Source organism: Peromyscus maniculatus, chromosome 10 (genome assembly GCF_049852395.1).
Source record: "Peromyscus maniculatus bairdii isolate BWxNUB_F1_BW_parent chromosome 10, HU_Pman_BW_mat_3.1, whole genome shotgun sequence".
NCBI lineage: Eukaryota > Metazoa > Chordata > Mammalia > Rodentia > Cricetidae > Peromyscus > Peromyscus maniculatus.
Window position 1 is genome coordinate 4,975,598 of NC_134861.1, and position 27,703 is coordinate 5,003,300.

The following is a 27,703-nucleotide window of genomic DNA, read 5'->3' on the forward strand; positions in this document are numbered from 1 at the left end:
TTAGCATTTTCTTCCTTCTGCTGCCTGATTTTAGTAACAGGGTGTCACTGATTCCATATGAAAAGCTCCTCACTCTTCTGTTCTGAAAATACCTTTTAGTGCCAGGGTGCTTATCTGTTTGTTTTGTAGGTTTATTTCAGTAGTTTATATTTTGTGTCTATGAGATTTACAAGCAAAATTCCAATATAAGCTTTTCTTTGCATTACCTTAAATCAAATGTTATCTTAATCAAGTGAGTAAGTAATCTTTTTTTGTTTATTCTTTGAAAAAATTCATGCATGTACATAAAATATGTTAATCATATCCACACCCCACTTCACCAATCCAAATTCCCCTAGGACCTCCCAATATCTTCCAATTTTATGTCTCTTTTTAATTTTATTTTTAACCCACTGATTCCAATTAGTGATGCTGACATGTTCGTGGATATGTGGTTATCCACTGGGGCATAAGTAACCTACCAATGGCCACTTTATCCACAAAGAGAAACGACTCTCTCCTGCCCATCAGCCATCAACTGCCAGCGAGAAGTGAAGCTTTAGTGGCCTCTCCCCATCGATGTTAGAAATTTTAACTGGTTTGATCTTGTGCAGGTCTCAGTTTCCCTGCCAAGCTGGGTTTTGTTTTGTTTTGTTTTGTTTTGTTTTGTTTTGTTTTGTTTTTCAAGACAGTGTTTCTTTGGTAGCCTTGGCTGTCCTAAAACTAGCTCTGTAGACCAGGCTGGCCTCAGACTCACAGAGATCCACCTGCCTCTGCCTCCTCGGTGCTGGGATTAAAGGAGTGTGCTGCTGCCCCCCAGCTCAAGCTGGAATTTTAACTGGCTTGATCTCATGCAGGTCTTGTGCAGGTAACCACAACTCTTGTGCAAGGAAGATGAAATACTTGCCTCGTACCTTTTGTGTTTCTGTGAGACCTAAAAGGGTCACCTGCAAAATGGATTTTAATGGTCAGCATCTGGCACAGTATAATTCATCATACCTAGTCGGTTGGTCAAGATCAACGAGTATCCAGAAAACTCCACTACCAGACAAAGTAGCCTGTTGTTCACTGTACTGCCAAGCATAGGAAGGTGCAATGACAGTAGAAACAGGATGGAATATGGCTGTTATCTATTACTATTATTATTATCATCCTCATCTACTGTCATTACCTGGTAAAGGTAGAAAGCCAAGGCACTCAAGAAAATCCTTTGAGGGCTTGTAAGTGATAGCACCACTGTTAGCCATAAGCTAAGGCCAAGGCCGGTACCAAACACCAGGAGCAGGGGAGGGCCTGCACAAAGCTGAGACCAGAACTTTCATTTTAAAATGTCGTGGGGATTTTGTTTTCTTGTGCTTTTAGGCAGTACAAAAGATGAAACCTTGGGCCTTGTACATGATCATTAAGTGCTACATTCCAGCTTAAAGAGTGCTTTTAAATTAAAATATAATGTACAGATTTCCTGGAAATCTACCTTTAGCATATTACATGGACTTTTAAAATTAAGAAGGTTCACAATTTGGGCTACTGTCAAGTCACTGTATGTATTACAGGCTCACACAGGCCAGAGTCAAAGATGTTCTCACACTTGCAAATTGTGATTAGTGGTGTCTCCATTGAAACTTTCACATTAGGCATTTGTATTATATGCTAATATGCTTAGGCATGGCATATTGGCATTATATATTTAATAAAATACTATGTATTTTAAATAATCTTGAATGGTACAGATTAAGTTAGGAGTAGATATTTCAACTAAAGCTATTGTCTTATTAACAGAATATCCAAGGTATCTCCAAGAATCCAATTCAGATTTCTAAGCCTCGGGATTTTAAAGGTAACACATTGCTTCCTCTCTTGCTAAAATCTTTGGAGCATTTCTTAAAACCAAGAAGTTTTTATATTACTTTCTTACAATGTCACTACTATACTTTCCTGAAGTGTTCCTCTGTGTTTGCATGACCAGTATTTAAACCTACATTGAAAAAATAAAAAGCAGCTGAAGTGATATAGTACCTCCCTTTTAGCAGTTTTACACATTAAAATAGATGGTAATTATACCAGGAAAATATCTCCCTTCCCACCATCCTTCCCCCACCAACTTCCCAATAAAGAACAAACAAAAGCACACACAAAAGCACTGGCTTTTAATACAATCTAAAGTTCTCTGGAGGTGTTTATAAAAGCATATGAAAAATCTTCTTTCCTTTGAGCTATCCCACTGTAATGCTGATGGTCATATTTCTTAAAAAGGAAAAATTCTCATTTGGTAAAGAGTGCTAGGATGTCCACTCCCAATAACCCATGACCATGTCGGTTCTGCTGCTTTGCTGTGGGCATTGAACAAGGAGGCACAATAATACCACCAAAGCCAAGAGCGCTCCTTTCTAATACACAGTCACCTTGAGCAGGAACAAGAGGAAACCACAGCACCTGTGTCTCAGCTGCCCTTCTGTGGCGTCTCCAGTGGGAACCATGTCTCTGCATGGCTTCTACATAGATCTTCCAGTCAGTGAGGCGCTCTCTCCAGTGCTTTCCTTGAGTGGTTTGGGTGTCAGTGTCTGACTTTTTCCTTTCTTCATCATAACTCTAGACAGAACAGAAATTTTTATTATATTCCAGTGCTATTTATTTTGTAATTGTATTAATAGAAGTAGTCACAAAATTAAAAATCTAGACTTTTATTTGTGTATGATATTAAAATAACTTTGAAGAATTGCTGCGAGTCGGTTGACAGTGAAACTCATCACATCCTTTTGAAATGACAATTCAGGTAAAGAAGAGGAGACTGTCACCATCTCCCCAAGAACCCTATTTGTTTCGTCTGAAGGCCACACCTTCCTGGCAGCAGGTACATACATAGGATGGTGGAGGGATGCCATTGTCACTATAGCTCATTTTGTGCATTTTCATGCAGCTTAAATATTTACCAACTAAATAATGCAAAGATGCATATAGAACTCATTCTTGCAAATAAATCCTAAAGCAAACAATTATATGAAGCAAAAATTTCTTATTTCTTATACACTTTAAATAATAACAGGTCTTTGGCTTTCAGGGTCCCTTCATTTTGCTGACATAGCTCATTCAGTCTGCTTCCTCCTCCTTTGCCCTCCCCCTATTCCCTCCCCTTGCTGACTCAAGCAGCCCTGCTAGCCACTGTGTCCCTGTACTTCAAGCCCCTACAGCCCTCCCTTTTTCCCTCTTCTGTCTTTGTTCATTGTAATTTTCTTGAGGACTAGAAGCAGGGGAGCTGACCACCCCACATCACCAGCTTCCCTCATACACACTACTCTCTACCAAACCATACCTTGATCCAATTTTTTCATTTCTCTCCCTCTGACATACCAAATGGTTTACTCAGAATGTCTCCTAGAATGTAAGTTCCATGGAAAAAGGGTTCTGTGTCTATATTGTTTATTAACACATCCTAGTGGGATCCTGGCACACAGGAGGCCCTTCATAAAATTGTGATGGAAGTAGTTAATGAATGAACACTGCCCATCCCTTTGCTGACCTTGCAAGAGGGAGAACAGGTCTATAGAATTGCTGGCATAGAAAAGAGCCAATAGTCCAAAGGCTAAGGGAGTCTGGCAGGATGGGAAGAGGTGTGTTGACCTTGAGCCTCATGGGGGTGCAGTCTGAGAGTGGCTTGGGGTAAATCAATGATAGGGATACCATGGGTGAATTCAAAATTGACTGAGAACTCTGTCTCACAGACTTTTCACAGATTGAATTGCGCATTCTTGCACATTTATCTGGGGATCCAGAGCTTTTGAAGTTATTCCAGGAATCTGAAAGAGATGATGTATTTTCTACCCTGACTTCACAGTGGTAAGATAACAAAGAACAGTGTTATCAGATCTGCAGGAATGCTGACATGATTTTAAAAGTCTGAAGTTATTCCAAAGCTATTTTCATGAGAAAGAAGATAAGTTTTTCTCTAGTAGTTAATCATTTTGAAAAGAAGAGTATATGACTAAGATGCCAAAAAGCTTCCTAATTATGAAAGAACTGATGACCTGTCCCACTAAAAACAAGTGTAAAGGGAATGAAAATATAGTAAGTGCGAGTCACAGGAGAAGGAGCTCAGGTGATGGATGTGTGATCTGTAGGATTCCTATTAGAAGGCCAGTGTCCTCTCTGTGCCTGCCTAACCCCTGCCATTCAGAGGGCAGGAACATATGGGCCTCAGGTGGCAGCCCCCAACTCTGTGTGTCACTCTGTTGGAATTCCAGTAGCCAGTGACTTCAGGTTTTGTTGAGGTGTGCCTCTCTGCCTTTGGAGTCTACCTATTTTTCTGAATCACCATTCTTGGGCACTAACTTTTCTTCCTCCCAGTGGAAGACCAGCTAGCTGCTAGGCAGGTGGACAGAGCAGGTGCAGGGTTCTGATCTCACATATCCCTCTGATCTGGAGTAACAGGGTGTTCCATGGAACTCACTGCAATCATCTGCGATACCTCACTTTCCAAGCAGAATAGTGCTGTCCAGTTAAAGGAGGTCAACTGGCTCTGCTCTGATGAGGAAAAACTGGAGACCGTAACTGGCTTGGGTCATGAGAGAGGCTCACATAAACAGATATGTCACTGCAGCAGAGAGCCAGGATTCTGCTATAAGGAGGAGAAGGAACAGGGTAGCTGCTGGTGGGAGACCCCTGCCTCAGCTGTCACTATCCCCTCTCTGCAGCCACGGGTGCTAACTTCTCTCCTTAAGCCTCTTCCATCAAACTGCTGCCTGTGACTTCCTCCTTTTCCCTCACCTTCATCTCACCTGTCAACTACTTCTGTCAGGAGCTTCCAGAAAGGGTGTCCCTGGCCTCACAGGGCCCTGCACTTGCCTCTTAAGTACTCATTTCTGTTGTTAGTCTCCCTGGCATGTGACCATTATGGGGTCAGGACTGTACACCTCCAGATTAGGCACCAGCTGCTATGGCCCACTTACTGGTCTTCTCTGGCTAGTCCTCAGCACACTGGTATCTACTTTGCTCAAGCCTCTACTTTGTACTCAGGAAGGCCCGTCCCCAACTTCATCAAAGCATGCCCTGCACTCATAACTTCAAGAGCCCTCTTTGACACACCAACCTGACTTTCCCCAGCTCAGTTGCTCCTAATGCCTAATGCACATATGCAGTGTAGCACCAGTTCTGTTCCCTGCTGCACCCTACTAAGCTCTGGGTCTTGCAGAGCATCTACTCAATAAGTGTGGGGTAACATAGAACCATAGAGGCTATATATATAGCATGGAGGTCCCTAGGACGACTGTGGCATATAATAAATTTCAGTTTTACTCAATTATTAAAAAAAATAGCCAAATGAATGGAAACACATGAACTATGAACCAAAGGCTGAGGGGCCCCCAGCTGGATCAGGCCCTCTGAATAGGTGAGACAGTTGATTGGCTTGATCAGTTTGGGAGGCAACTAGGCAGTGGGACCAAGTCCTGTGCTCATTGCATGAGTTGGCTGTTTGAAACCTGGAGCTTATGCAGGGACACTTGGCTCACTCTGGGAGGAAGGGACTGGACCTCCCTGGACTGAGTCTACCAAGTTGATCACAGTCCTCGGGGGAGGACTTGTCCTGGAGGAGGTGGGAATGGAGGGTGGGCTGGGGGTAAGGGGAAGGGGTGGGAGGGGGGAGAATAGGGGAACCCGTGGCTGATATGTAGAACTGAATGGTATTGTAAAATAATATATATATATATATATATATATATATATATATATATATATATATTTTAAAAAAAAGTGTGGGGTAAGTGGAGAGTGCAGAGTCTAGGCTACCCTATGCATTCACCAGAATACCAGGACCACATACTTTTATTTAAGTAATAAAAGTCAGGAAATGTTTTATGTAACAGAGCTAAGGTTGAGGGTAAGAATATAGTGCTACTGTATGCTAAGTTGAACTTGAGAGTGAGTAACCATGGAAATTGTGTTTGATGGGGCAGCAGGGAAATTGGCAGATACAAGGAATAACAGTGTGGTGGTTTGAGTAAGAATGGCCCCTATAGTCTCATATATTTGAATGCTTAGTCACTTAGTGTGGTGGTATTGTGTTCCCCAAAATATTGTGTACCCTAATAAACTTACCTGGGGTCAGAGACAGACAGCCACAATATTAAACATAGAAGTTAGGCAGTGGTAGCACATGCATTTAATTCTACATTCCAGAGGCAGAAATCCATCTGTTCAAGGATACACCCAAGCATGGTGACTCACATCTTTAATCCCAGAAAGCGAGCCTTTAATCTCAGGGAGTGGTGGTAGACAGCAGAAAGGTATATAAGGCGTGAAGGCCAGAAACTAGAAGCATTTGGCTGGTTAAGCATTTGGCTGGTTAAGCTTTTAGGTTTTGAGCAGCACAGTTCAGCTGAGAGCATTTGGATATGAGGACACAGAGGCTTCCAGTCTGAGGAAACAAGATCAGCTGAGAAGTTGGCTAGGTGAGGTTAGCTGTGGCTTGTTCTGTCTCTCTGATCTTCCAGCGTTCACCCCAATAACTGGCCTCAGGTTTGATTTTATTAATAAGAACTTTTTAAGATTCATGCTACAACTTAGGAGTATGGCCTTGTTGGAGGAAGTGTGTCACTGGGGGTACGCTTTGAGGTTTCAAAAACTTATACCAGGTATAGTCCTGTGTCTCTCTCTGTGTCTCTCTCTGTGTCTCTCTCTGTGTCTCTCTCTGTGTCTCTCTCTGTGTCCCTCTCTGTGTCTCTCTCTGTGTCCCTCTCTGTGTCCCTCTCTGTGTCCCTCTCTGTGTCCCTCTCTGTGTCCCTCTCTGTGTCTGTCTCTGTGTCTGTCTCTCTCTCTCTCTCTCTCTCTCTCTCTCTCTCTCTCTCCCTCTCCCTATAAATCAGGATGTAGCTCTCAACTACTTCTCCAACACCATGCCTGCTATGCTGCCTGCCATGATGACAATGGACTAAACCTCTGAAACTGTAAGCCCCAATTAAATGCTTTTTTTTGTAAGAGTTGCCTTGGTCATGGTGTCTCTGCACAGTAATAGAACAGTGACTAAGACAAACATAATCCTTACTAAGTAAAGTAAGAGAGGTTCTAGTTAGAAGTGAGGGATTTTACGTCATAGAGGATGTGATCAGGAGCCAAGTCCAGCTTATAAGCACTAGCTTAGAGTCTTGCCTGTCACCTGCCACCTTCTAGGAACTTTCTTTCTGTCACCATCCTCTGCCCTCCTCCTTAGCCTCCTGACCTTTACCCTGACCCTCTGCAAAGCTGTCCTTTAATACAAGTGGGCTCTAACCCGGCCAAGGCCCTCTCTCAGATGCGACCTTCCTTAGTCTTAATGCTACCAGATGCACATTTGGTCCTTCCTGGCCTGCTCCCATGCTCAGCTGTCTAGCATCTCCCTGTCCTGTGCCTGTCACACATATGGCGATGTCATTTGTCTCTTCTCTTTACCACACTGAGCTTCAAGGCCTAGCTCTTCTTGACACTTAAGTGCCACAGGCTGTAAGTGAAGCATCACTTAGACCCTCTCACCTCTGCTCAGCCCTAGTGGCTGTCTTCTCTGGGATGAGGGCGCCTTTGCCTTCTGGTTGCTGTTTTAAGCCCCGAGTGATACCCACAGCCACTTCTCAATCTCATAGCCTAAGCTCTGGAGAAACCCATGCAGTGGGAGTGATTGAGTCCATTTGAATCCCTATGTTCTTGACACCCGGTCATCAACCTCTCCAAAGACTTATGTCCCACAGATGCCTGCTTGCCTCTGTCTCAGAAGTGGATGTCCTCTACTTAAGAGGCTAGAGCTCTGAAAAGCCACTCTGCCCATGTGCTATGTTCTGTTCTCCACAGCTCCCTCCTCAGAGTACAAGGGCACTCAAAAAGAAACTTCATTCTCAAGGAGACAGTATCTTAAATGCCACAAACTACTAGAAACTAACCAAAATGAAATTGGTTCCTGACTATCCTGTAACTATTAAACAATTATATTTGTAACTTAAAAACTCCTGAAAAAGAAACCTCCATGCCTAGATAGTTTTGCTGAGAATTAACCAGGTCTATAAAGGAGAACTGATATCAGTTTATACAAAATATAAGTAGGTGGATTGCTTTTCAATTCATTCTGTGAAACTAGTATAGACAAAGGAAATTAAAACCAGAGCAGAGTGCAGACTAATATTACTCATGAATTTAGAGGAATGTAGACAAAAAAAATTCCACAAAAAATAATAGAAGCTCCATTGCATGAGTTGGCTGTTTGAAACCTGGGGTTTATGTAGAGATGCTTGGCTCAGTCTGGGAGGAGGGGAATGGACCTGCCTTGACTGAGTCTACCAGGTCGATCTCAGTCCTTGGGGGAGGCTTTGCCCTGGAGGAGGTAGGAATGGGGGGGTGGGCTTGAGGGAAGGGGAGGGGGCAGGAGTGGGGAGAACAAGGGAATCCGTGGCTGATATGTAGAACTGAATGGTATTGTAAAATATAATAAGAGGAAAAAAAATAATAGAAGCTCAAATCCAACAGTGTATAAAAATTATATACTATGTCCAAGAGAAATTTACCCCAGCAGTGAAACAGCGTTTTAACTTGCAAAAATCTATCAATGTAACTTGTCATAAAATCAAGCTAAAGAGTCAATAATAGGATCGTGTTAGATGTTGCAACTAAATTCAACATTCATGATAAAAATCCTCAACAAGTTATAAATAGAAGGGAACGATCTCAATTCGATTAAAAATTGTTTATTTTTAAAAAGCTAAATGGATGGGGCTCGAGAGATGGCTCAGAGGTTAAGAGTACTGACTGTTCTTCCAGAGGTCCTGAGTTCAATTCCTAGCACCCATATGGTGGCTCACAACCATCTGTAATGAGACCTGGTACCCTCTTCTGTGTACATAATGAATAAATAAATCTTTAAAAAAAATAATAAAAAAAAATAAAAAGCTAAATGGTGTTTAGTTTTTTTGATTTGGGGTTTTTTTTTATTTGTTTTGGGAGCATTGTTTGTTTGGTTTGTTTTTTGTTTTTTTTTTTGTTTGTTTGTTTTCAGTTTTTCAAGACAGGGTTTCTCTGTTTAGTTTTGGTGCCTGGCCTGGATCTCTCTCTGTAGACCAGGCTGGCCTCAAACTCACAGAGATCTGCCTGACTCTGCCTCCCGAGTGCTGGGATCAAAGGCATGTGCCACCACTGCCTGGCTGGTTTTGTTTTTTTTGAGACAGAGTTTCTCTGTGTAGTCCTGGCTGTCCTGGGACTCACTCTGTAGACCATACTGGCCTCTTTTTTTAAAAAAAATATTTTTATTTTATAATTAACTTAATTTCACATATCAGCCATGGATTCCTCCGTCCTCCCTCCTCCAACCCCCCAGCCCTCCCCCCCAACCTACCCCCCATTACCACCTCCTCCAAGGCAAGGTCTCTCCTGGGGAGTCAGCCCAGCCTGGTAGACTCAGCTGAGGCAGGTCCAGTCCCCTCCTCCCTACACCAAGGCTGAGCAAAGTGTCCCAGCATAGGCCCCAGGCTCCAAAAAAGCCAGCCCATGCACCAAGGACAGGTCCCGGTTCCACTGCCTGGGGGCCTCCCTGTGGGGCGTTTACCCACCACCCCCACAGCTTCCCAGAGTTTTCTTGAGTGCGAGCAGCAGGAAATATTAGATAGAAGGATTTATAGCGGAGAATGTTGCGGAGATAAACAGATAGAAAATAAAGGATAGCCTCGAGAGGGCCTGGAACCTATTCCAATGGGCCCGGACTGTCTCTGGTCCAGGGTTTTTATAGAGACGCCAAGGGGTGGAGCAAAAGACCTCCTCCCCCAGCACAGCCAAGTGCAGACCATCTCAGACACCTGCACTCAGGCCCGTGGTCCTGATCATCCTCTATTTGGACCTGCTGGGTAAAGCCACGAGGAACCCCAGAACGGGCTCCCACAGGTCCCCCCTTCTTAATATATAAAAAAATAACTATTGCCGGGCGTTGGTGGCGCACGCCTTTAATCCCAGCACTCGGGAGGCAGAGCCAGGCGGATCTCTGTGAGTTCGAGGCCAGCCTGGGCTACCAAGTGAGCTCCAGGAAAGGCGCAAAGCTACACAGAGAAACCCTGTCTCGAAAAACCAAAAAAAAAAAAAAATAACTATTAATGGCTTACAGCAATCTCCATAGCTGTTACACCTCCCAGTATGGGAGTAGAGGATGATATAGATGGCATTTCTCTTTTGAATTAGGTCCAAGGTGACCACAGCAGTCTTAGCTGCCTCAAGCCCTTTCTAAACCAAAACTCTTAAGGCAACTACAAACTTAAAGAATCCCTTAGCTTCATCATTACCATTAACAGGTTAACATAAATATTGCTATACATAGTCACAATTCTCTCAATCTTACAACTCAAAGCAAACTCTTAACAGAACCATTAGAATTAGCATATATGGTGCTATATATAGTTAACAATTTTCTCCGTCTTACAAGTTTAACTTACTCATTTGAATTTTCTTGTTAACAGAACATAGGAAAAACTTCGATGTATTCACATCAAACTTAAACATTTTCTTAACTCCACAAAACCAGGGTGCATTAATATCAATAGGTTTCTGCGAACATAATTCAATCTCATAACTCCTCCTTTTCTTTATAATTTTTTAAACAAAGTCTCAAACCTAGTTAGAGGAACCCAAACTTATCTGTTTGAACAGTTCCATTTGTAACACAAAACCAGTTCCATAAGTAATTCCATTTTTACATAAACAGTTCCACAAAACAATTCATAAATCTCCAGTTAATAAAGCATACACGCATACACAAAATTGCATCTTGATTCTAAGTAGAAATACATTTCTTCATTTAAACAGTTTCATTTTTAACCCAATTCCAGAAAACCGTTCCTAGGTCATTACTATAAGTAAGCTCAAAATTGTCCCATTGCAATGAAATCTCTATTGTTCATTTCATTTAAGTACCAAAATTCAAATGATAAATATTGGTACTAGTCTTCCAAATTTGAAGAAATCCATAACCAAAATGTTTTTGTAATTTTATCTCATTTTAAGTTCAAAAAGTTCAAACAAGAAATAAATTCTGGTATCAGGCTTTCACTTCCAAATATGAAGAGACGTTTTTCAACCAAAACTTTTTGCAGTTAATTTTTTTTTTTTTTTTTTTTTTTTTTTTTTTTTTTTTTTTTTGGTTTTTCAAGACAGGGTTTCTCTGTGTAGCTTTGCGCCTTTCCTGGAACTCACTTGGTAGCCCAGGCTGGCCTCGAACTCACAGAGATCCGCCTGCCTCTGCCTCCCGAGTGCTGGGATTAAAGGCGTGCGCCACCACCGCCCGGCTGCAGTTAATTTTTGTTCAAACAAGCGTCTCTGCAACTTTTGTTCTCAAAGACAGACCTTTTTAGTATAGTAATATTTTAAACTGCACCGTTTTTGCTGTTAGCTCAGGTTTTTCTGTGCTGCGTTGATATTCCATGGATCTCAGCCGCGGATGCCTTGTGCTGGTTCTGGCATCCGCCATTCTTAGCTTCTTAGCGGCTTCTGGAGCTTTTGAAACCATTCAGACTGCCTACTTTGCAGTCTACTAGGACACTATCTCCTGTGTCTCAGGTGTTTTCACCATATACATTAATAGACTCACACTTAACATTTACACTTTTTCACAAACTCACATATAACATTTTTTTGCCTTGCAAAGCATTTAGACTCATATTCAACATTTACACGTTTTTACAAACTCACATACAACATATTAACATCTACTTATTTATACTTTATAGAACTACTTTAGCAAATATATTTCCTATTAATTCTTATATACTTATATTCATTCCATCTTATTTCTTATTTAAACTTACATTTACAACTAGCATCTTACAAGCTTATTACTACATGTCTTAAGACTACCTTAGATACTTCTTACAAGCTTATATTCTTAAAGGAACTCTATAGATCTATTTTACAAACTTATATAGGCTACCATTAGCATATATCTAACTTAGCAAACACCTAAAGATTTCTTAACACAGATCTAACAAGACATAATTTTTACAAACTCACATATCTCATTTTCGTTTTTCTACTTCTTACTCTTAATTATTATCACCATCTCTATCAGAAAGATTCTCTTAACTAGACAGGAAGTACATACATCATTTCTAAAGTTTACAGTTTATAGTTAGCTTTGTTATAAAGCACTGGGATTTAGTGAGTGTTGTCATTATAGAGTTGTGATACTTGTTGCTAGGGGATTGTAACATTCTCAGGACAAAGCCACACCCCAAAGTTGCGAGTGGGCCTTTTCGAACAGGCAGAGATGCACTGTCAGCGGTAAATAGTTTTTAACTAGAGGTTGTCCCTTCACCCAAATTCATAATAGCTCCCCTAAGAATTTCAATTCAAACAAACGTTTCTATCACAGCAGTACTTTTGGTTTGTTCTACTGAAAAACTTTACGCTGAGGGTGAAATTATCATATTTAGCTGCTGTAAAGCTCTTCGCCATATACTGCACACCTATTAGGCGATATAAAGTATTTTTCTAAAGCAACTAGTAAAGCCAAAAGCGGCAAAGCTCCGAACTCTTATTCCTCACTGTTTGCATTAAACCAGTGACAAAACCTCAGAAACACTAATCAAGCCACTTTCATTCTGATTCCTTTATAGGAAATGTCATTGGAGCTGACTTTTCTTAGTTCCACGCTCCTTACCAGACGCTCCGGTAACCACCGAGCTTCATTCTCCTCTTGTGAAAAAACACAAACATGTCCTCGACCCCATATTAACACAGGACCGGGACCCTTCCATAATCCCGGGCAGGGATCTTTCCATTTCACTTGAGTTTCAGGATTTAGTATTTTCACTTCATTAGCTTTAACTCCTGATGTTATTAGCAGCAGTGATATTTAGCATTAATTTCTTATAAGGAACTTTCAGGTAAAGCAACTCTTTTGTAAGACAGCTAGATTTTCTGAAGTTTGTTTCCCATCTAGAAAGCAGTCATTTCTTTTTGAATGCCTGTTTCCTTGTCTCCTTATTAGATTTGCAAAGGTATTACTCATGGCAGGCAGTTTGTCCAAAAGACAAAGAACTTTTTTAATTTCAACATAAGTTTCTTCATATCTAAGACAACGTTCAGTGTATAAACTGCTTTCCCTTGCTTTAAGGATTTTAAGGTGACTTGTTTGCTCTTAAAGGTAGCTTTTTTGTGATCCAACTGCCGTAAAAACTTTGCACAGCTATTAGGGTAAATAAGGCATTTTATCAACAGCGCCCCAAACCACGAAGCACCTAGTTCCGTATCCTTTCAATTTTTCATTGGAACTGACACTTAAAACCCTTAGACGATTTTCCTTATTTTTAAAAGCTGTATTTTAATTTTAGAGCTGACAAAAGTGTTTCAGGGCAATGTCGCCATCTTTAGTGGAAAAACTACCTTTCCCAGAATGCATTTCCCTTATATCAGCCCATAATAATATCAGTTCCATATCAATCCCTTATATCAGTCCCTTATATCATTTCCCATATTTCTTATCATGTTTGAGAGTCAACTGGTTCTCTTTTACCAGACTTGCTTACAAAATCTTGCCCGGGAGGTTTGAACAAAGTTTTTTGCTTTTGCAACGGGAGATTTGAACAAGCATTTTACATTTTCAGCTATGGCACATTGGGAGGTTTCTATTCTCCTAGGCTGGCTTTAACAGGTGTCTCTCCTTCATTTGACACTGGCCCCCGAATCAGATCCACACCTGCCTCGTTAGCGCGCATTGAGGCTGGCATTTCTGATAGCAACTTTCCTCGGGGCTTGTGTTTGTCTTAGCCAGTCAGTGAAAAACAAGATCATTTACAACAGCTTTTCCATAGCTCTTTCAGAGAGATTTTCTCCCACTGATCTTCTCATTTTGCTTGTTCCTTCCCCCCCAGATGCAGAGCTTCAGCTATCTGTCTGCGGCTCTGTTCCTCTGCTAGCTGCCTTTGGAGGTAGGGGCTTTTCTCCCCCCGAATCTACCTCAAACTCTAGCAGCTTTGTCAGGTCATGCATTTTCTGGGGAGGAATCTGTCCCCTCTGTTTCTTCTGAGTCTTTCTCCCAGACAGTTTCCAGTTTGGTCTCAGATTATCCCCTCTACCCCAGAAACAGTTTCTGACACTAGAGCAGCGGCTTTCCCTGCTACTGAAGGTAGGGGCTTTTTGTCCGTTTCTGTTTTCAGGGTCTATGGTTTGCGTACAGACTGAAAAATTTAACAAGGGAGGTTTTTGCCATTTCTAAACTCCCATTAGGACAGGTGTTTTGCCTCTTCAGGCCTTCACCTGGCCCAGTCCCCCAGTGGGTTGCATTTGCTTGTCTGGGTGCTCAAGGACAGAGCTTATGCCAGAGGCAATCACCCCTCAGGGCTACACTCCCTCATCTCATCAGGAGTCAGTTGAAACAAAGCTTTCTCAAAGAGGTGCTTTCTCTGACAGAAAAGAAAGCTTTACTCCTGGTTAGTTCTGTTCTGCCCTGGCTGGGCTCTTTCCCCAGACAGCGTTCTGACTCGGCAGCACGACTGCTTCAGACACAGTTCAGCTTTACTGTTTCCTCAGAAAGGTCCTTACTCTGATAGGAAAGCTTTTCTCAGATTTCTTTTTGCAATTATGGACCTATAAACCTGGGACTTGTAGGAAAGTGGATAACTGTGCCGTTCCCACTGGCTTTAGCTTTGTTTGTTCATTAGCAATCTTCCCCTGGGTCCTGCACCTTCCTGCCTCAGCTCTGTGCTCCAGGAAGTTTACAACTGCAGGAACCCTAGAATCCCCGAAATGCACTCCAACTCAGAGACGCTGGCCAGTCGCCTCTGGGTTTTTGCTCAGAAGCGAGGATACAATGCTAACAGTTTCAGGGAATCTTTACATAGGACGATTAGGAGCACCTTTTCATTCTGAAATGCTCACTCAAAACCTTTGCTGCCTCAGCTCAGCTGTAACTGTGAAGCTTGACTATTTTGCTTTTCTCAGGTAAAGTTTCCTGCCCTTTTTGGGCTCTCTGTAGCTTGTCACCCACACTCTCCCCAAGCGTTTCCCTCAGGGTACTCTGACCCACTGTCTTTTACTAGCTTGAAGAGACAGAGCTTAGAAGGGGTTTTTAGAAACTTGTCCTTGCCTCCTGCATTGCAGGGATGATTTTTAAAGCTTGAAAGAACTTAGAGGTTTTGCTGTCTTAAGAGGTTTGTTGTTTTCCCTTAGAGCTAATCACAGGTGGTCCCCATACTAATATCTTCAGGTGATTCTACTCTTTCTGAGAGAGGTTAGAGGCTTTAGTTTTTAAGTTTCTTAAGAGAGAAAGATTAAGGCTTTTTAGAGAGATTTCCCCCCCCCCAAATTTTCCAAGAAAAGCTTTATAGTTTAAGAGAAAGATTTTTTTACCCCCAGGAGGGAGACCAACTTTTCCCAAAACTTCCCAACTTTAAACTTTGACTTCTTACACCCCCATTTTTGCCTCAGGGAGAAATTACTTTCTCCTGCTGCTTGGACTTAGCATTTCAGCTGTCCCCAGGTCAAAAGCTTCCCTAGGAAACTTTTTCTTCCCCATAAGCTCAAAGAAGAGCTTTTTTACTACCCGTAAAGCCCAAAGAAAGATTTTTTTCCCCCAGTTTGCTTTCAAAGCCCCCAAAGTGAGAAAATTGAAGAGTTTTTCTGTCTAGTTGCCTTACTTATTTTTTCCTACACAATCTTACACTTCTAAGTTTTTCCTAAACTATATTACTACCCTATATCTTATACTTATCACAGATAGAAATTAAGGGATAGAAGATAGAAAATTTTGACAGAAGAGAATTTTGCTGCAGCATCGGACATCCTTCCAGTCCGCTTTCCTTTTCTCTCGAGGATAAAACCCCTGCCTCACCAAAAAATATATATAAAAATATATATATTCCATAACACCGGCATGCCTTTCCACTGGCAGGGCTGACTCAGCACTTTCACCAAAAACTCTGTATTAAAACTATTATTTTCCTTTATCTTTAGTCCCTATTACTTTGTCTTAAGTCCCTGTTCATTTGTCTTTAGTCCCCCCTTTTTTTGTCCCTTTTTTTTCTTTAGTCCCTTTTTCCCCCTTTCTTTAGTCCCTTTTTTCCCCTTTCTTTAGTCCCTGTTCGGGCGCCATTCTGTGGGGCGTTTACCCACCACCCCCACAGCTTCCCAGAGTTTTCTTGAGTGCGAGCAGCAGGAAATATTAGATAGAAGGATTTATAGCGGAGAATGTTGCGGAGATAAACAGATAGAAAATAAAGGATAGCCTCGAGAGGGCCTGGAACCTATTCCAACGGGCCCGGACTGTCTCTGGTCCAGGGTTTTTATAGAGACGCCAAGGGGTGGAGCAAAAGACCTCCTCCCCCAGCACAGCCAAGTGCAGACCATCTCAGACACCTGCACTCAGGCCCGTGGTCCTGATCATCCTCTATTTGGACCTGCTGGGTAAAGCCACGAGGAACCCCAGAACGGGCTCCCACACCTCCCAAACAGTTCAAGCTAATCTACTGTCTCACTTATCCAGAGGGCCTCGTCCAGTTCCATGGGGGCCCATCCCCAGTTTGCTCATGTAGATCTCATCCATTTCTCTATCATTGGGCGATCCCTGTGTCTTTCTTAGGGTCCTCTTTACTAGGTAGCCTCCCTGGAGTTGTGAGTTGCAGTCTGGTTATCCTTTGCTTTACATCTAGTATCCACTTAGGAGTGAGTACATACCATGTTTGTCTTTGTGAGTCTGGGTTACCTCACTCAAGATGATTTTTTCTAGTTCCATCCATTTGCCTGCAAACCTCATGATGTCATTGTTTTTCTCTGCTGAGTAGTACTCCATTGTGTATATGTACCACATTTTATTTATCCATTCTTCAGTTGAAGGGCATCTAGGTTGTTTCCAGGTTCTGGCAGCTATACCACTCTTGGGCATATACCCAAGGAATGCTCAATCATACCACAAGGACACATGCTCAAATATGTTCATAGCAGCATTATTTGTAATAGCCATGCTGGCCTCTTAACTCAGAGATTCACCTGCCTCTGCCTCCCAAGTGCTGGGATTAAAAGTGTATGCCACCACCAGCCCCTGGCGCTAAATGGTATTTAATGGGGAAAGGTAGAATACTTTCTTTCCCCTGGAATGAATAACAATTCATTAAAACTGCAAGAAAGGGTGAAGAAATAGCAGATAGCTTGGACAGGATGAAACAAAACTTCCCTATTTTCAGATAACATGATTGTTATCCAAAGAATATAATACAAGCAGGTTTGGTTTTATCACTAGAACTAATATATGAGTCCAGCAAAGTCACAAGACTCAGAATCAACACACAAAAATCGTTTCACATTCTTTTAAACTGACAACATGTAGAAAGTGAAACTAAAACCAATATCATTTAGACAGACTGCAAACCCTCCCCCCCCACACACACACACATGTTCTTTACTCTGGTGTGAAAACTATGTAGGTATAGGTAGACGTCAGAGTTTGGAGTTCGATCACTTTCTATGCTAGTGCTAGGCAGTATGGCAGTATGGTGCTCTCTCCACACTAGGCAGTGTGGTAAGATGCCGTCCTCAGACAGGCCTTCAGTGAAAGGGAGCAGCAGTATTCTGCCATGTGCTGTGCTGCTAAGCTAGGGTGTGCAGCAGTTTAGCTGCACTAAGTTCATTTTCAACCCAAATTATTTTTCAGTTTTAAATGGGCATGCCAGGATGAAACCCATTTATAAGTCAAGTAGTATCTGTTCTTAATGATTTAGTCGCAAACATTTTATGCTTAAAGTTAGAAAATGCTAAGGAAAAGAATCAAAGATCTAATATATCAAGAGACATGCTGTGTCTGTAGTATGGGCAACTCAGTATACACATATCAGTCTTGCTAAATAGATCCATGTGTTTATATGAAGATAGATAGATAGATAGATAGATAGATAGATAGATAGATAGATAGATATGATCGTGAAATTCTTTTAAAGTCCAAGTAGTGTGTTTATACACATAGAGGAGCTTATCTAAAATGTATGTGGAAAGCATTGGGGGGAAATGCTAGATCAGCTAAAACAGTAACTCTGCCTGGTAAGAGTTAATATACAGTGATCAAGGGACAGTGATGTTATAGAGGGCTGAAGACACAGATCAACAGAACAGGAATGAAACACCAGAATAGTCCCTCACAGATATATGTTCAACTGATTTTTTTGGCCAGGGTTTAATATGAAGCAGAAAATCATCCTCTTCAGATTTGTGTCAAGCTTATCACACATAAAGCTGATGTGAAAAGTTCATGTCTGCATTGGAAATTATGTCTTTTCTGCATTTTATTAGCTTGTAATAGTTCAGCGAAGAACTTCCAAAATAAGAGGCTTTTAGTATTTGCATGAGGGTTGCTTCCAACCTCCACAGCAGTAGTAATCTGGCATTTGTGACTTATACTATAATTAGTTGCTGTGGAAATGATTTTTATGTTCTAAACAGAAGACCAGAATAGCACATGGTAAAAATGCAGATCAAATACACTTAAAAAATGCCTGCAACCTATAAATGCTCTTGTTATTCCAAAAGCAACAAGCAAAAAAGCAAGTAATCAAAAATATGTAATAACATTTTTCAAAGTAATAACAATTTCCTAGGAAAACTTTGGAGGCCAAATAGTTACACATAAAGACGGGTTTTAGAAGAAATCATGGAGATCACTTGTGAGGCCCCAGCCAGTGCTGGAATGTAGTAACGATGAAAAAGACAAGACCAGAAAAGAAAATCCCCACAGGATATCATAGTTAAAACACTAAGTATATATAACAAAGAAAATGTCTTGAAAACTGCAAGAGAAAAAAAAAGATGTCACATATAAAGGAAAACCCATCAGAATAACAGCTTCTCAGTGGAAACTTTAAAACTCAGAAAAGCCTAGAGCAATGAACTCCAAGTCCTAAAAGACTATGACAGCCAACCTAAAATAATATATCCATCAAAACTATCTTCCATGATTAAAGAGAAAGAAAAATTCCCCATGACATAAACAGCCTGAAAAATATATCCAACAAACCAAACCTAAGGAAAATACAAGAAGCAGTGTTGGGGGCTGAAGAGTGGTGTGAGCATAGAAGAGAGACTGTGGAAAGAAATACAAAGCTGTTTATTAAAACACAGTGTGCCACTGAGCACACAACAACATCACAAATCAACAACACAGTGAACACAACTAATACATTTCAATAATAATTTTAAATATCAATGACTTCAATTCTCCAATCAAAAGACAATGACTGAATAGATCAAGAAACAAAATCCATCTATCTGCTGCCTACAAGAAATACATCTTAAAGCTGGGCAGTAGTTGTATGTACACACCTTTAATCCCAGCATGTGGGAGGCAGAGGCAGGTGGATCTCTATGAATTCAAGGCCAGCCTGGTATCCAGAGCAAGTTCCAAGACATTTGAGGCTACACAGTGAAACCCTGTCTTGGAAACAAACAAACAAACGAACAAACAAACAAAGACATCTTACTTTTAAAGATAGGTACCACCTTAGAGTAAAAGGATGAACAAAAGTACTCTAATCAAATGGGACTCCAAAAAGTGATAAGCCTTTAAAGAATCCATGGAAAGTGTCTCTAATCCCCGGAGGAGGGAAGAGAGACCATCTAAACTTATAATTAACTTGTGTCCTAGCATGACATCAACAAAAAGCATTCTGGACCTCAGCTTCCAAGGGCTAGGGCAGGGCAGAAAAGCTGAGAGGATCTCTACCCATTTCAAGTGTTCTAGCCCGTTTGAATCAAGATACAGAAAGCCAGGCTAGAACTAGAGGGCAAAGTGACTTTTTAGACACCCAGAAATTGGCAGTTGGTTTGCCAAGGGAGAAAGATCTGAAAAGCTGACAGCTGAGCTTGGAAGCTCTAAGGAATCCTTTATCTGTGTAGTTCTCTTGCTTTAGACCCTATAGAAGGACAGTTTTGGGGCCCACTCACAAAGCAGTTTAAACTAGTAGTGATTTGCATCAAATTATGATTGCAATCAAATCCAGACCCAACCTAACCACAGATCAAGTTAACTTTGCTCCCAACTTTGTAGCCTGACAGGAGTAGTATGTCTTTTATAGGAAGTAAATGTTGCTTCAGTACCCACTGTTATTTTCTGTAAAATGTACAGTGTATAATAATTTAAATATATGGAAATGCCAGGAGGTGGTGGCTCATGCCTTTAATCCTAGTACTCAGGAGGGAGAGCCAGGTGGATCGAGGCCAGCCTGGTCTACAGAGCAAGATCCAGGACAGGTACCAAAACAACACAGAGAACCCCTGTCTCTAAACAAATAAATAAATAAATGGAAACAAGAAATGTGCCCTGTGACCAAAAGAATAAAGATTCAACAGAAGTCAGCCAAATGAACAGTCCAGACATAAAGCTATTGAAGAGCATTCTTAAAAATTGTACTAAAGATGCCAATGTGTGAAGCTCTTCAAAGCTGATGGCCTCTGGAGGCATGGTGGGGGGAACTGGGGGGTGTCAGTTTTGTTTAAAGGTATGGTCACTGGGAGCTGGACCATGCTCCACTGGACAGCCCAACACCCATGAGTATATGGGCAGCACAAATTGGACTTGGTGTTTTTTTTTTTTTAAAGAGGCCACAAAAGTGGGAGGGTAGACCTGAGAGAAATAAGAAATTAATGTCATCAAAATACATTGTATGAAATTCTTAAATAATTAATAAAATATTATATTAAAATGGGTTGAGGATTTACCTCAAGTCCCTGGGTTCAGTCCTCAGCTCTGAAAAAAAATACATATTATATTATACTAAAAAATATGTCAGGCATGGTGGTGCATGACTTTAATCCTAGCATTCAGGAAGCAGAGGCAGGTGGATCTCTGTGAGTTCAAGGCCAGTGGGTCTACATAGTGATAGTCTGTCTCAAAAAACAAAAACAAAATACCCAACTAAGTATGTAGATGAAAAGTGCTAAGATGTGAAGAACTTTAAGAGATACATAAACACTGCAGAAAGGGGTGAGATTATTAAAGTGAAGAACACCATATCAGAACAAGAATAGAAAATGCAGCTTAGGTCAAGCATGGTGACACACACCTTTAATCCTATTACTCGGGAGGCAGAAGCAGGTGGATCTCTGAGTTCAAAACCAGCCTGGTGTGTATACTGAATTCCAGTCCAGCCAAGACTACATAGTCAGACTCCCATCTCAAAAAGAAGAGGGAGGAGGCGCCGGGCGGTGGTGGCACACGCCTTTAATCCCAGCACTCGGGAGGCAGAGGCAGGCGGATCTCTGTGAGTTCAAGGCCAGCCTGGACTACCAAGTGAGTTCCAGGAAAGGCGCAAAGCTACACAGAGAAACCCTGTCTCGAAAAACCAAAAAAAAAAAAAAGAAGAAGAAGAGGGAAGAGAAGAAGAAGGGAAGAGAGAGGAGGAGAAAATGCAGCTTAGAAAAGAATCCATGAGTCTATGCCAGTACACAGATACAAGGAGAGACAAAGAGGAAAAAACATGGACCACTTAAAACCCACACATGGGATAAAATAAAATCGGTCAACTTTCACACGGAGAGGAGAGAATGAAGGCAAAGTATAATAAATATGGCTGAAAACACTCAAATATTGATTAATGATAATAATTTACATATCCAAAAAGCTTTAAAACATCCTAAATATTTAATGCAAAGAAAGTCACACAATGGGCACATTATTAAAGTAAAACTTGTAAAAACCGAAGATGAAAAGAAAATCTTAAAAACCAGCAACAGAAGGGAAGACACGTTGGCAAAGGAACAACAGTGTAATTACAGCCAAACCAGAGGCAGAAGACAGGAGGTTAGCATTGGAGGAGTGCTGAAACAGTCTGGGATTCTCTATTAGAAAATGACGAAGATTAAAGCAAAACAAAGACATTTTCAGACTTGCAAACTTTTGAAAGTTTGTCTAAGTACTTCTTCACTACTTGGATGACTTAAAGTTCTTTGGGCTGAAGAGAAACAAGATCACACAAAGCCCCGAGTCTTCAGGAAAGAATCGAGTACTAGAATGAACAAAGATGAAACATGCTCATTTTTGCTTTACATCACTTGTCTCGCATGTTTTATGTTGCTCTAAGTGTGGTTTATATATAATATTTGGGTTCTGCAATATCTTTTTTTTAAGAGCACAGGTAGATGTAAAAGATAACAACACCAAAAGCAAAAGGGGTTGGAGGAGCACATGTGAGTTATCTGCATACGGCCTTACAGTGGCCATGAAGTATGGGAGTGGTACTTAGAGGTGGGTGCTAAGGTCTTAAAGATGCAGATCTTATTTTCTAAGGTAAGGAAAGCCAGCTAAAATATTAATGGACGAAGTAAAATGAGGTATTAAAATCCTTGTGGTTCACGCAAAATAATTCAAGAAAGGAACAGAACAAAATGCAGATAGAATAAATAAAAACCAAATACTAAAATGAAAAGATTAAACTTAATAGTATCAATAAACATTAAACATAAATATATTTAATATTTTAATATATATTAAATATAAGCTGAAAACTCCAATTAAAAGGCACAAATAAATGTGTAATGTGTATCATGTAATTATAAATATATTATTATGCCTCCTACTACCCAAATGTGGGAATAGAGGAGTATTTAATATCACCAGCAAATAAAAACATGTGTTTTTATCTTTTTTCAAGAAATCTTCCCCCTAACACCTTGTGATTGCTGTATTGTTGGCCCAGTGTCCCTTTTCTGCTGGATAGGCAGAGGCACTCAGGCCCCAGAGGAGACTTTCTGCCCCACTGACCTTATGGAATCTGCATTGCCCTACCCAGCCAGGTCTGAAGGAAGATTCATTCTTGGTCAGTGATCATTTGCACCAGAGCTAAATAATTGCTCTGTTCATGGAATGATGCTTCTCTTCCTTTGCTTTACCCCTCCTTGTCTCTATTTCTCACACAGACTATAAGAGCTTAGTAGAACAAGAATTCCACAGTCACACACTATGGATATATAGCTTAGTTGGTAGAGCGCTTGCCTAGCATTCATAAAACCCTGGGTTCAGTCCTCAGTAAACTAGGCATGGTAGCTTACTCCTATAACCCCAGCACTCAGGAAGTAAGGTAAGAAGATCAACAGTTCAGTCATCTTCAGCTATGTAGTGAGTTTGAGGCCAAGTTGGGATACAAGAGACTTTCTCTCTCAAAAAAAAGAAAAAAAAAATTCAACAAATCCCAACTACAGCAGCAATAACAAATTTGTGTATCTATATTCTGTTTTTAAAAGAGAGAACTAAAATCAGGCAGATTATGGAACCCTGGAATTCCATCACTTTGGGAAAATCAGAAATTCAAGGTCATGTAATATATTTTTATATATTTATATTTTTTGTAATTTTTAAATGTGAAACAAACAGAAATTGTCAGGCTAGATAAAAAGACAATACCCAATTGTAGCACTCATTACAAGACAAGGCATAATTTGAAAATAAGTGCTAAACATAAGAAAGCTAATGTACTACATTCATGTCAAAGAAACAAAATGAAAACTGTTGCCAGTGACAAAACAAGACATTTCAGAATGGTAAAAGATGGATTCATCAGGAAGATGCAACAATCGTAAATTTGAATGTGCCTAACAAAATAACCTTAAACTACAAAATACTTGAAGAAAGCTGGGTGTGGTAGCATACCTCTGTAATCCCAGCACTCTAGAAACTGAGGCAGAAAGATCCCAAATTCCAAGTTTGAGATTAGCCTAGGCTACATAGCAAGATTCTCTCCCAAAAATAAAATACTTGATGCAAAAAATGACAAAACTAAAGACAGAAATAGAAAGGTATCATTCATTTATTCAGTGGGAAAGTCTTGTTGCTTTTCCCAGGAGGGAAATTTATCTTGAAATATACATCAATAAATATGCTGTACTGTATCCTTTTGATTATAATTCCCTCCCCCTCCCCTCTCCTTTTTTTTGAGATAGGGTTTCTCTGTGTAGTTTTGGTGCCTGTCCTAGATCTTGCCTTGTAGACAAGATCTTGCTTTGTAGACCAGGCTGGCCTCGAACTTACAGTGGTCTGCCTGCCTCTGCCTCCCAAGTACTGGGATTAAAGGCGTGTGCCACCACAGCCTGGCTATAGTTCTCTTAATATATAGTTTATGCTGCTGGTGTCCTGCTATATGCATTGTTAGACATTATTATTTCCAAGGTCCTTCCAGAAGAAAGTTCTGCTATATTCATTAATTGTAGCAAAGGACTCCTCAGGATTGATTCCATTTCATGGACCATTTTGTTGTTGTTGTTTTGTTTTTTATTAAGCTTTATCCTCCTAAACAGAATTGTTTAATATTCCAGATTCTTCTATTAAAGAATTGGTTTAGGGTGGGGAGAGATGGCTCAGTCAGTAAAGTGCTTGCTGGATGAGGACTTGCACTCAAAATCCCAGGACCCATGTAAAAACCAGCCAGTGAATGGGGTGCCTGTAATCTCAGCACAGGAGAGACAGAGACAATCAGTGGGACTCACTGGCCAGCCATTCTAGCCCAGTATCAAGTTGGTAAGAAACCCTGTCTCAAAAAGTGTAGTGGAACTGGGCTGTGGTGGTGGTGCATGCCTTTAATCCCAGCACCAAGAAAGAAAAAGGATTTGTTTTTATTATTTTAAATTATATGGGCTGGAGAGATGGCTCAGAGGTTAAGATCACTGCTTACTCTTCCAAAGTTCCTGAGTTCAATTCCCAGCAACTGAAAGACCCTAACCCTTCAGACTTACACCCCCAAGCCCCAGGAAAATGAGGAACTAAAAATCTAGTTCCAAGGACAAGCTGACTCAACCATTACTCAATCACCCCTGCCACAATGTAACAATGTAAAGAGATTTCTATTAAGAGATGTGCTCAACTGTGACTGGGATAATTGCAAGTGTTCCAGGAAAGACCACTGTAACCTTTGTGTAACTCACTCCCACTCTGATACCCCCCTTGAGATTTCAGGAAGAATGTGCATGCATACGTGACTGTACCCACCCTGTGATCAGACCATGATCTTGTGAAATTAGCCTCTAGACATAAATCAATCGAAACGAAATTGTATGGGAATTGTAATCTTGTAGCTTTTGTGGGGTTTTCCTTTAAAAGTACCTATGTGGCTGCAGTAGGATATGACTCTTGCTCTCAGGACAAGAGTAGCCCAACTGTACAGCCGCATCAATAAACCTCTTGCTGTTTGCATCAACTGGACCAGAGTCTGGGTTCTTGGGGCGCCCACCCAAGAAGGTAGTACCCTGGGCCTGGGATCTATCATGGGTCTATCACAACCACATGGTGGCTTACAACCATCTGTAATGAGATCCAGTGTCCTCTTTCTGGCCTGCAGGGATATGTGCAGACAGAATATATACATAATAAAGAAATCAATCTAAAAATAAATAAATAAATAAATCTTAAAAAAACAAAAAAATTATGTATGTATACACAGGTGTGTATGTGCGTGTGTGTGTGTGTGTGTGTGTGTGTGTGTGTGTGTGTGTGTGCATGAGTGCATGATCATGTGCATGTGAATGAAGGTGCCTGTGGAGGCCACTGGAGTTGGAGTTACAGAAGGTTGTGAAGCACCTGATATAGGTGTTGGGAACTGAACTCCGGTCCTGTGCAAGAGCATTAAATGCTCTTAATCACCAACCCATCTCCCTAACCCTGTATTTGGAATCCTGAAAGAACCTTGGCAGAAAAAAACGATCAATCCTTACATGGTGCTTTAAAGAGGAGATTATTTAGACAGTGAGAAGTGTGGAGACAGATCCAGTGGGAGCCACATGTCCAAGAAGGGTAAGGCAAGAGCTTGAGGTACAAGGCAGCAAGGTCACAGCTACACAGGAAGGGCAAGAAATTTGATTTGTGCTTCCCACTCCCTGCACTCTGAGGGTGTTGTTGGCTGAGCTTTGGAGGTCAGTGCTGCAGAAACAGTGCCCTGCAGGGGTCCAGAGGTACAGAAACACAGCAGTGCAGAGCTCGAGAGAAAGTGGTTACTCTTCATTGTCTACTGACTGGATTTTAAAATCACTGAGGAGACAAACCTTTGAGTGTGTCTATGAGGGCATTTCTGTAGTTTAACTGAGGAGAGAGACTCCCCAAAGTGTGTGCCATACCATGGCTGGAATCACAGACAAAATGAAAGGAGAAGGCAAGCAGAGCATCAGTTTGCTGGATAGTTTCATGTCACCTTGACACACGCTGAAGTCATCTGAGAGGAGGGAACTTCGATTGAGAAAATGCCTCCGTAAGATTGGGCTCTACATAAACCTGTAAGACATTTTCTTAATTTGTGATCGATAGGGGACAGCCGAACCCATTGTGAGTGGTGCCATTCCTGGGCTGGTAGTTCTGGGTTCTGTAAGAAAGCAGGCTGAGCAAACCACATTAAGCTATCAAGCAGCTCCCCATGGCCTCTGCATCAGCTTTTGTTCCAGGCTCCTGTCCTGTTTGAGTTCTTGTCCTGACTTCCTTCAATGATGAATAGTAATGAAATGATGAACAGTGTAACCAAAGAAACCCTTTCCTCCCCAACTTGCTTTTTGGTCATGGTGTTTCATTGCAGCAATAGAACCCCTAACTAAGACAATAAGCATTCATATATTTCTACATCCTGATTGTTGTAACATGAATCTTAAATGTTTTTATTAATAAAAAACTCAGTGCTAGCTATTGAGATAATTCTGAAAGATCAGAGAAACAGTACAAGCCACAGCAAACCTCACTTAGAAAACTCCTCATCTGATCCTGTTTCCACGAATCCTCAGACAGAAAGCTTCTGAGTCCTCACCCAAATGGATCTCAGCTGAACTTCTGCTAAAAGCCTAAAAGCATAAAAAACCTCTAGTTCCTGGTCTTCACGTCTTATATACCTTTCTGCTTCCTATCATCACTTCCTGGGATTAAAGGCTTGTGTCTTTCTCAAGCAAGACATGAGATCTCAAGTGCTGGGATTAAAAGGCGAGTGCCACCATGCCTGACTGTTTCCAGTGTGGCCTTGAACTCACAGAGATCTGGATGGATTTCTGCCTCCAGAATGCTAAATTAAAGGCATGTGCCTAACCTCTATGTTTAATATAGTGGCTGTTCTGTTCTCTGACCCCCAGATAAGTTTATTGGGGTGCACAATATATCAACCACAGATTGTGAACACAATGTGACCAGACATTTCTTTCATGCTGCCACCTCTAAGCCTTCCCCACCGTGATAGACTCTATCCCCACAAGCCATGAGCCAAAATAAACACTCTGTCCCTTAAGTTGCTTTTGTCATGTGTTTTTGTCCCAACAAAATAATACAGAAAATTGGCACAAAGAGGTAGAGGTGATACTATAACAGACCTGACCATATAGCTTTGCAGGCCTTCGGAATTTGGCAGAATGAGGAAAAATATAGAACCGAAGACTAGAAAAGCCTAAAATACTGTAAGCAGAATTTACTAGGCCATTCTAGTGGGAGTGTGGAAGACATGGAGAGTGGAGGCCTGGCTCATGGGGTTTCTGAGGTGAAAAGGACTCTGTTGGAAACTGGGGTAGAGGCTACTAGTGTTACATTTCTGGCAAAGGATCTGGCTGCAGTTTATCTGTGTCCTGAAATTTTGAGTGTGGCTGAATTCAAAAATAATGGGCTAAGTCACTTGGAGGAAGCTTTAAGACAGCATAGTGTTTGAGTTAAGGCATGGCTCTTGTTCTCTACACTTACGGGGGTTTAGAATGAGAAGTCAAAGCAGAAAGGTAAGAAAATGTGAAATTTGGGGAGCAAAGAAGTGAGTTTAAG

General features: G+C 41.1%; 1 protein-coding gene across 15 annotated transcripts in view; it reads left to right on the forward strand.

Annotated features, from left to right (window-relative positions):
- The window catches only part of Poln (DNA polymerase nu), a 164,835-nt gene that overhangs the window by 94,527 nt on the left and 42,605 nt on the right, over nt 1-27,703 (forward strand). For all 15 annotated transcript variants that reach the window (XM_042285788.2, XM_076546990.1, XM_076546994.1 and 12 more), the window contains 3 exons: nt 1,759-1,816; nt 2,753-2,830; nt 3,699-3,813. In XM_042285788.2, the coding sequence (XP_042141722.2) occupies nt 1,759-1,816; nt 2,753-2,830; nt 3,699-3,813 (251 nt within the window). The remainder of the gene's footprint in view (nt 1-1,758; nt 1,817-2,752; nt 2,831-3,698; nt 3,814-27,703) is intronic.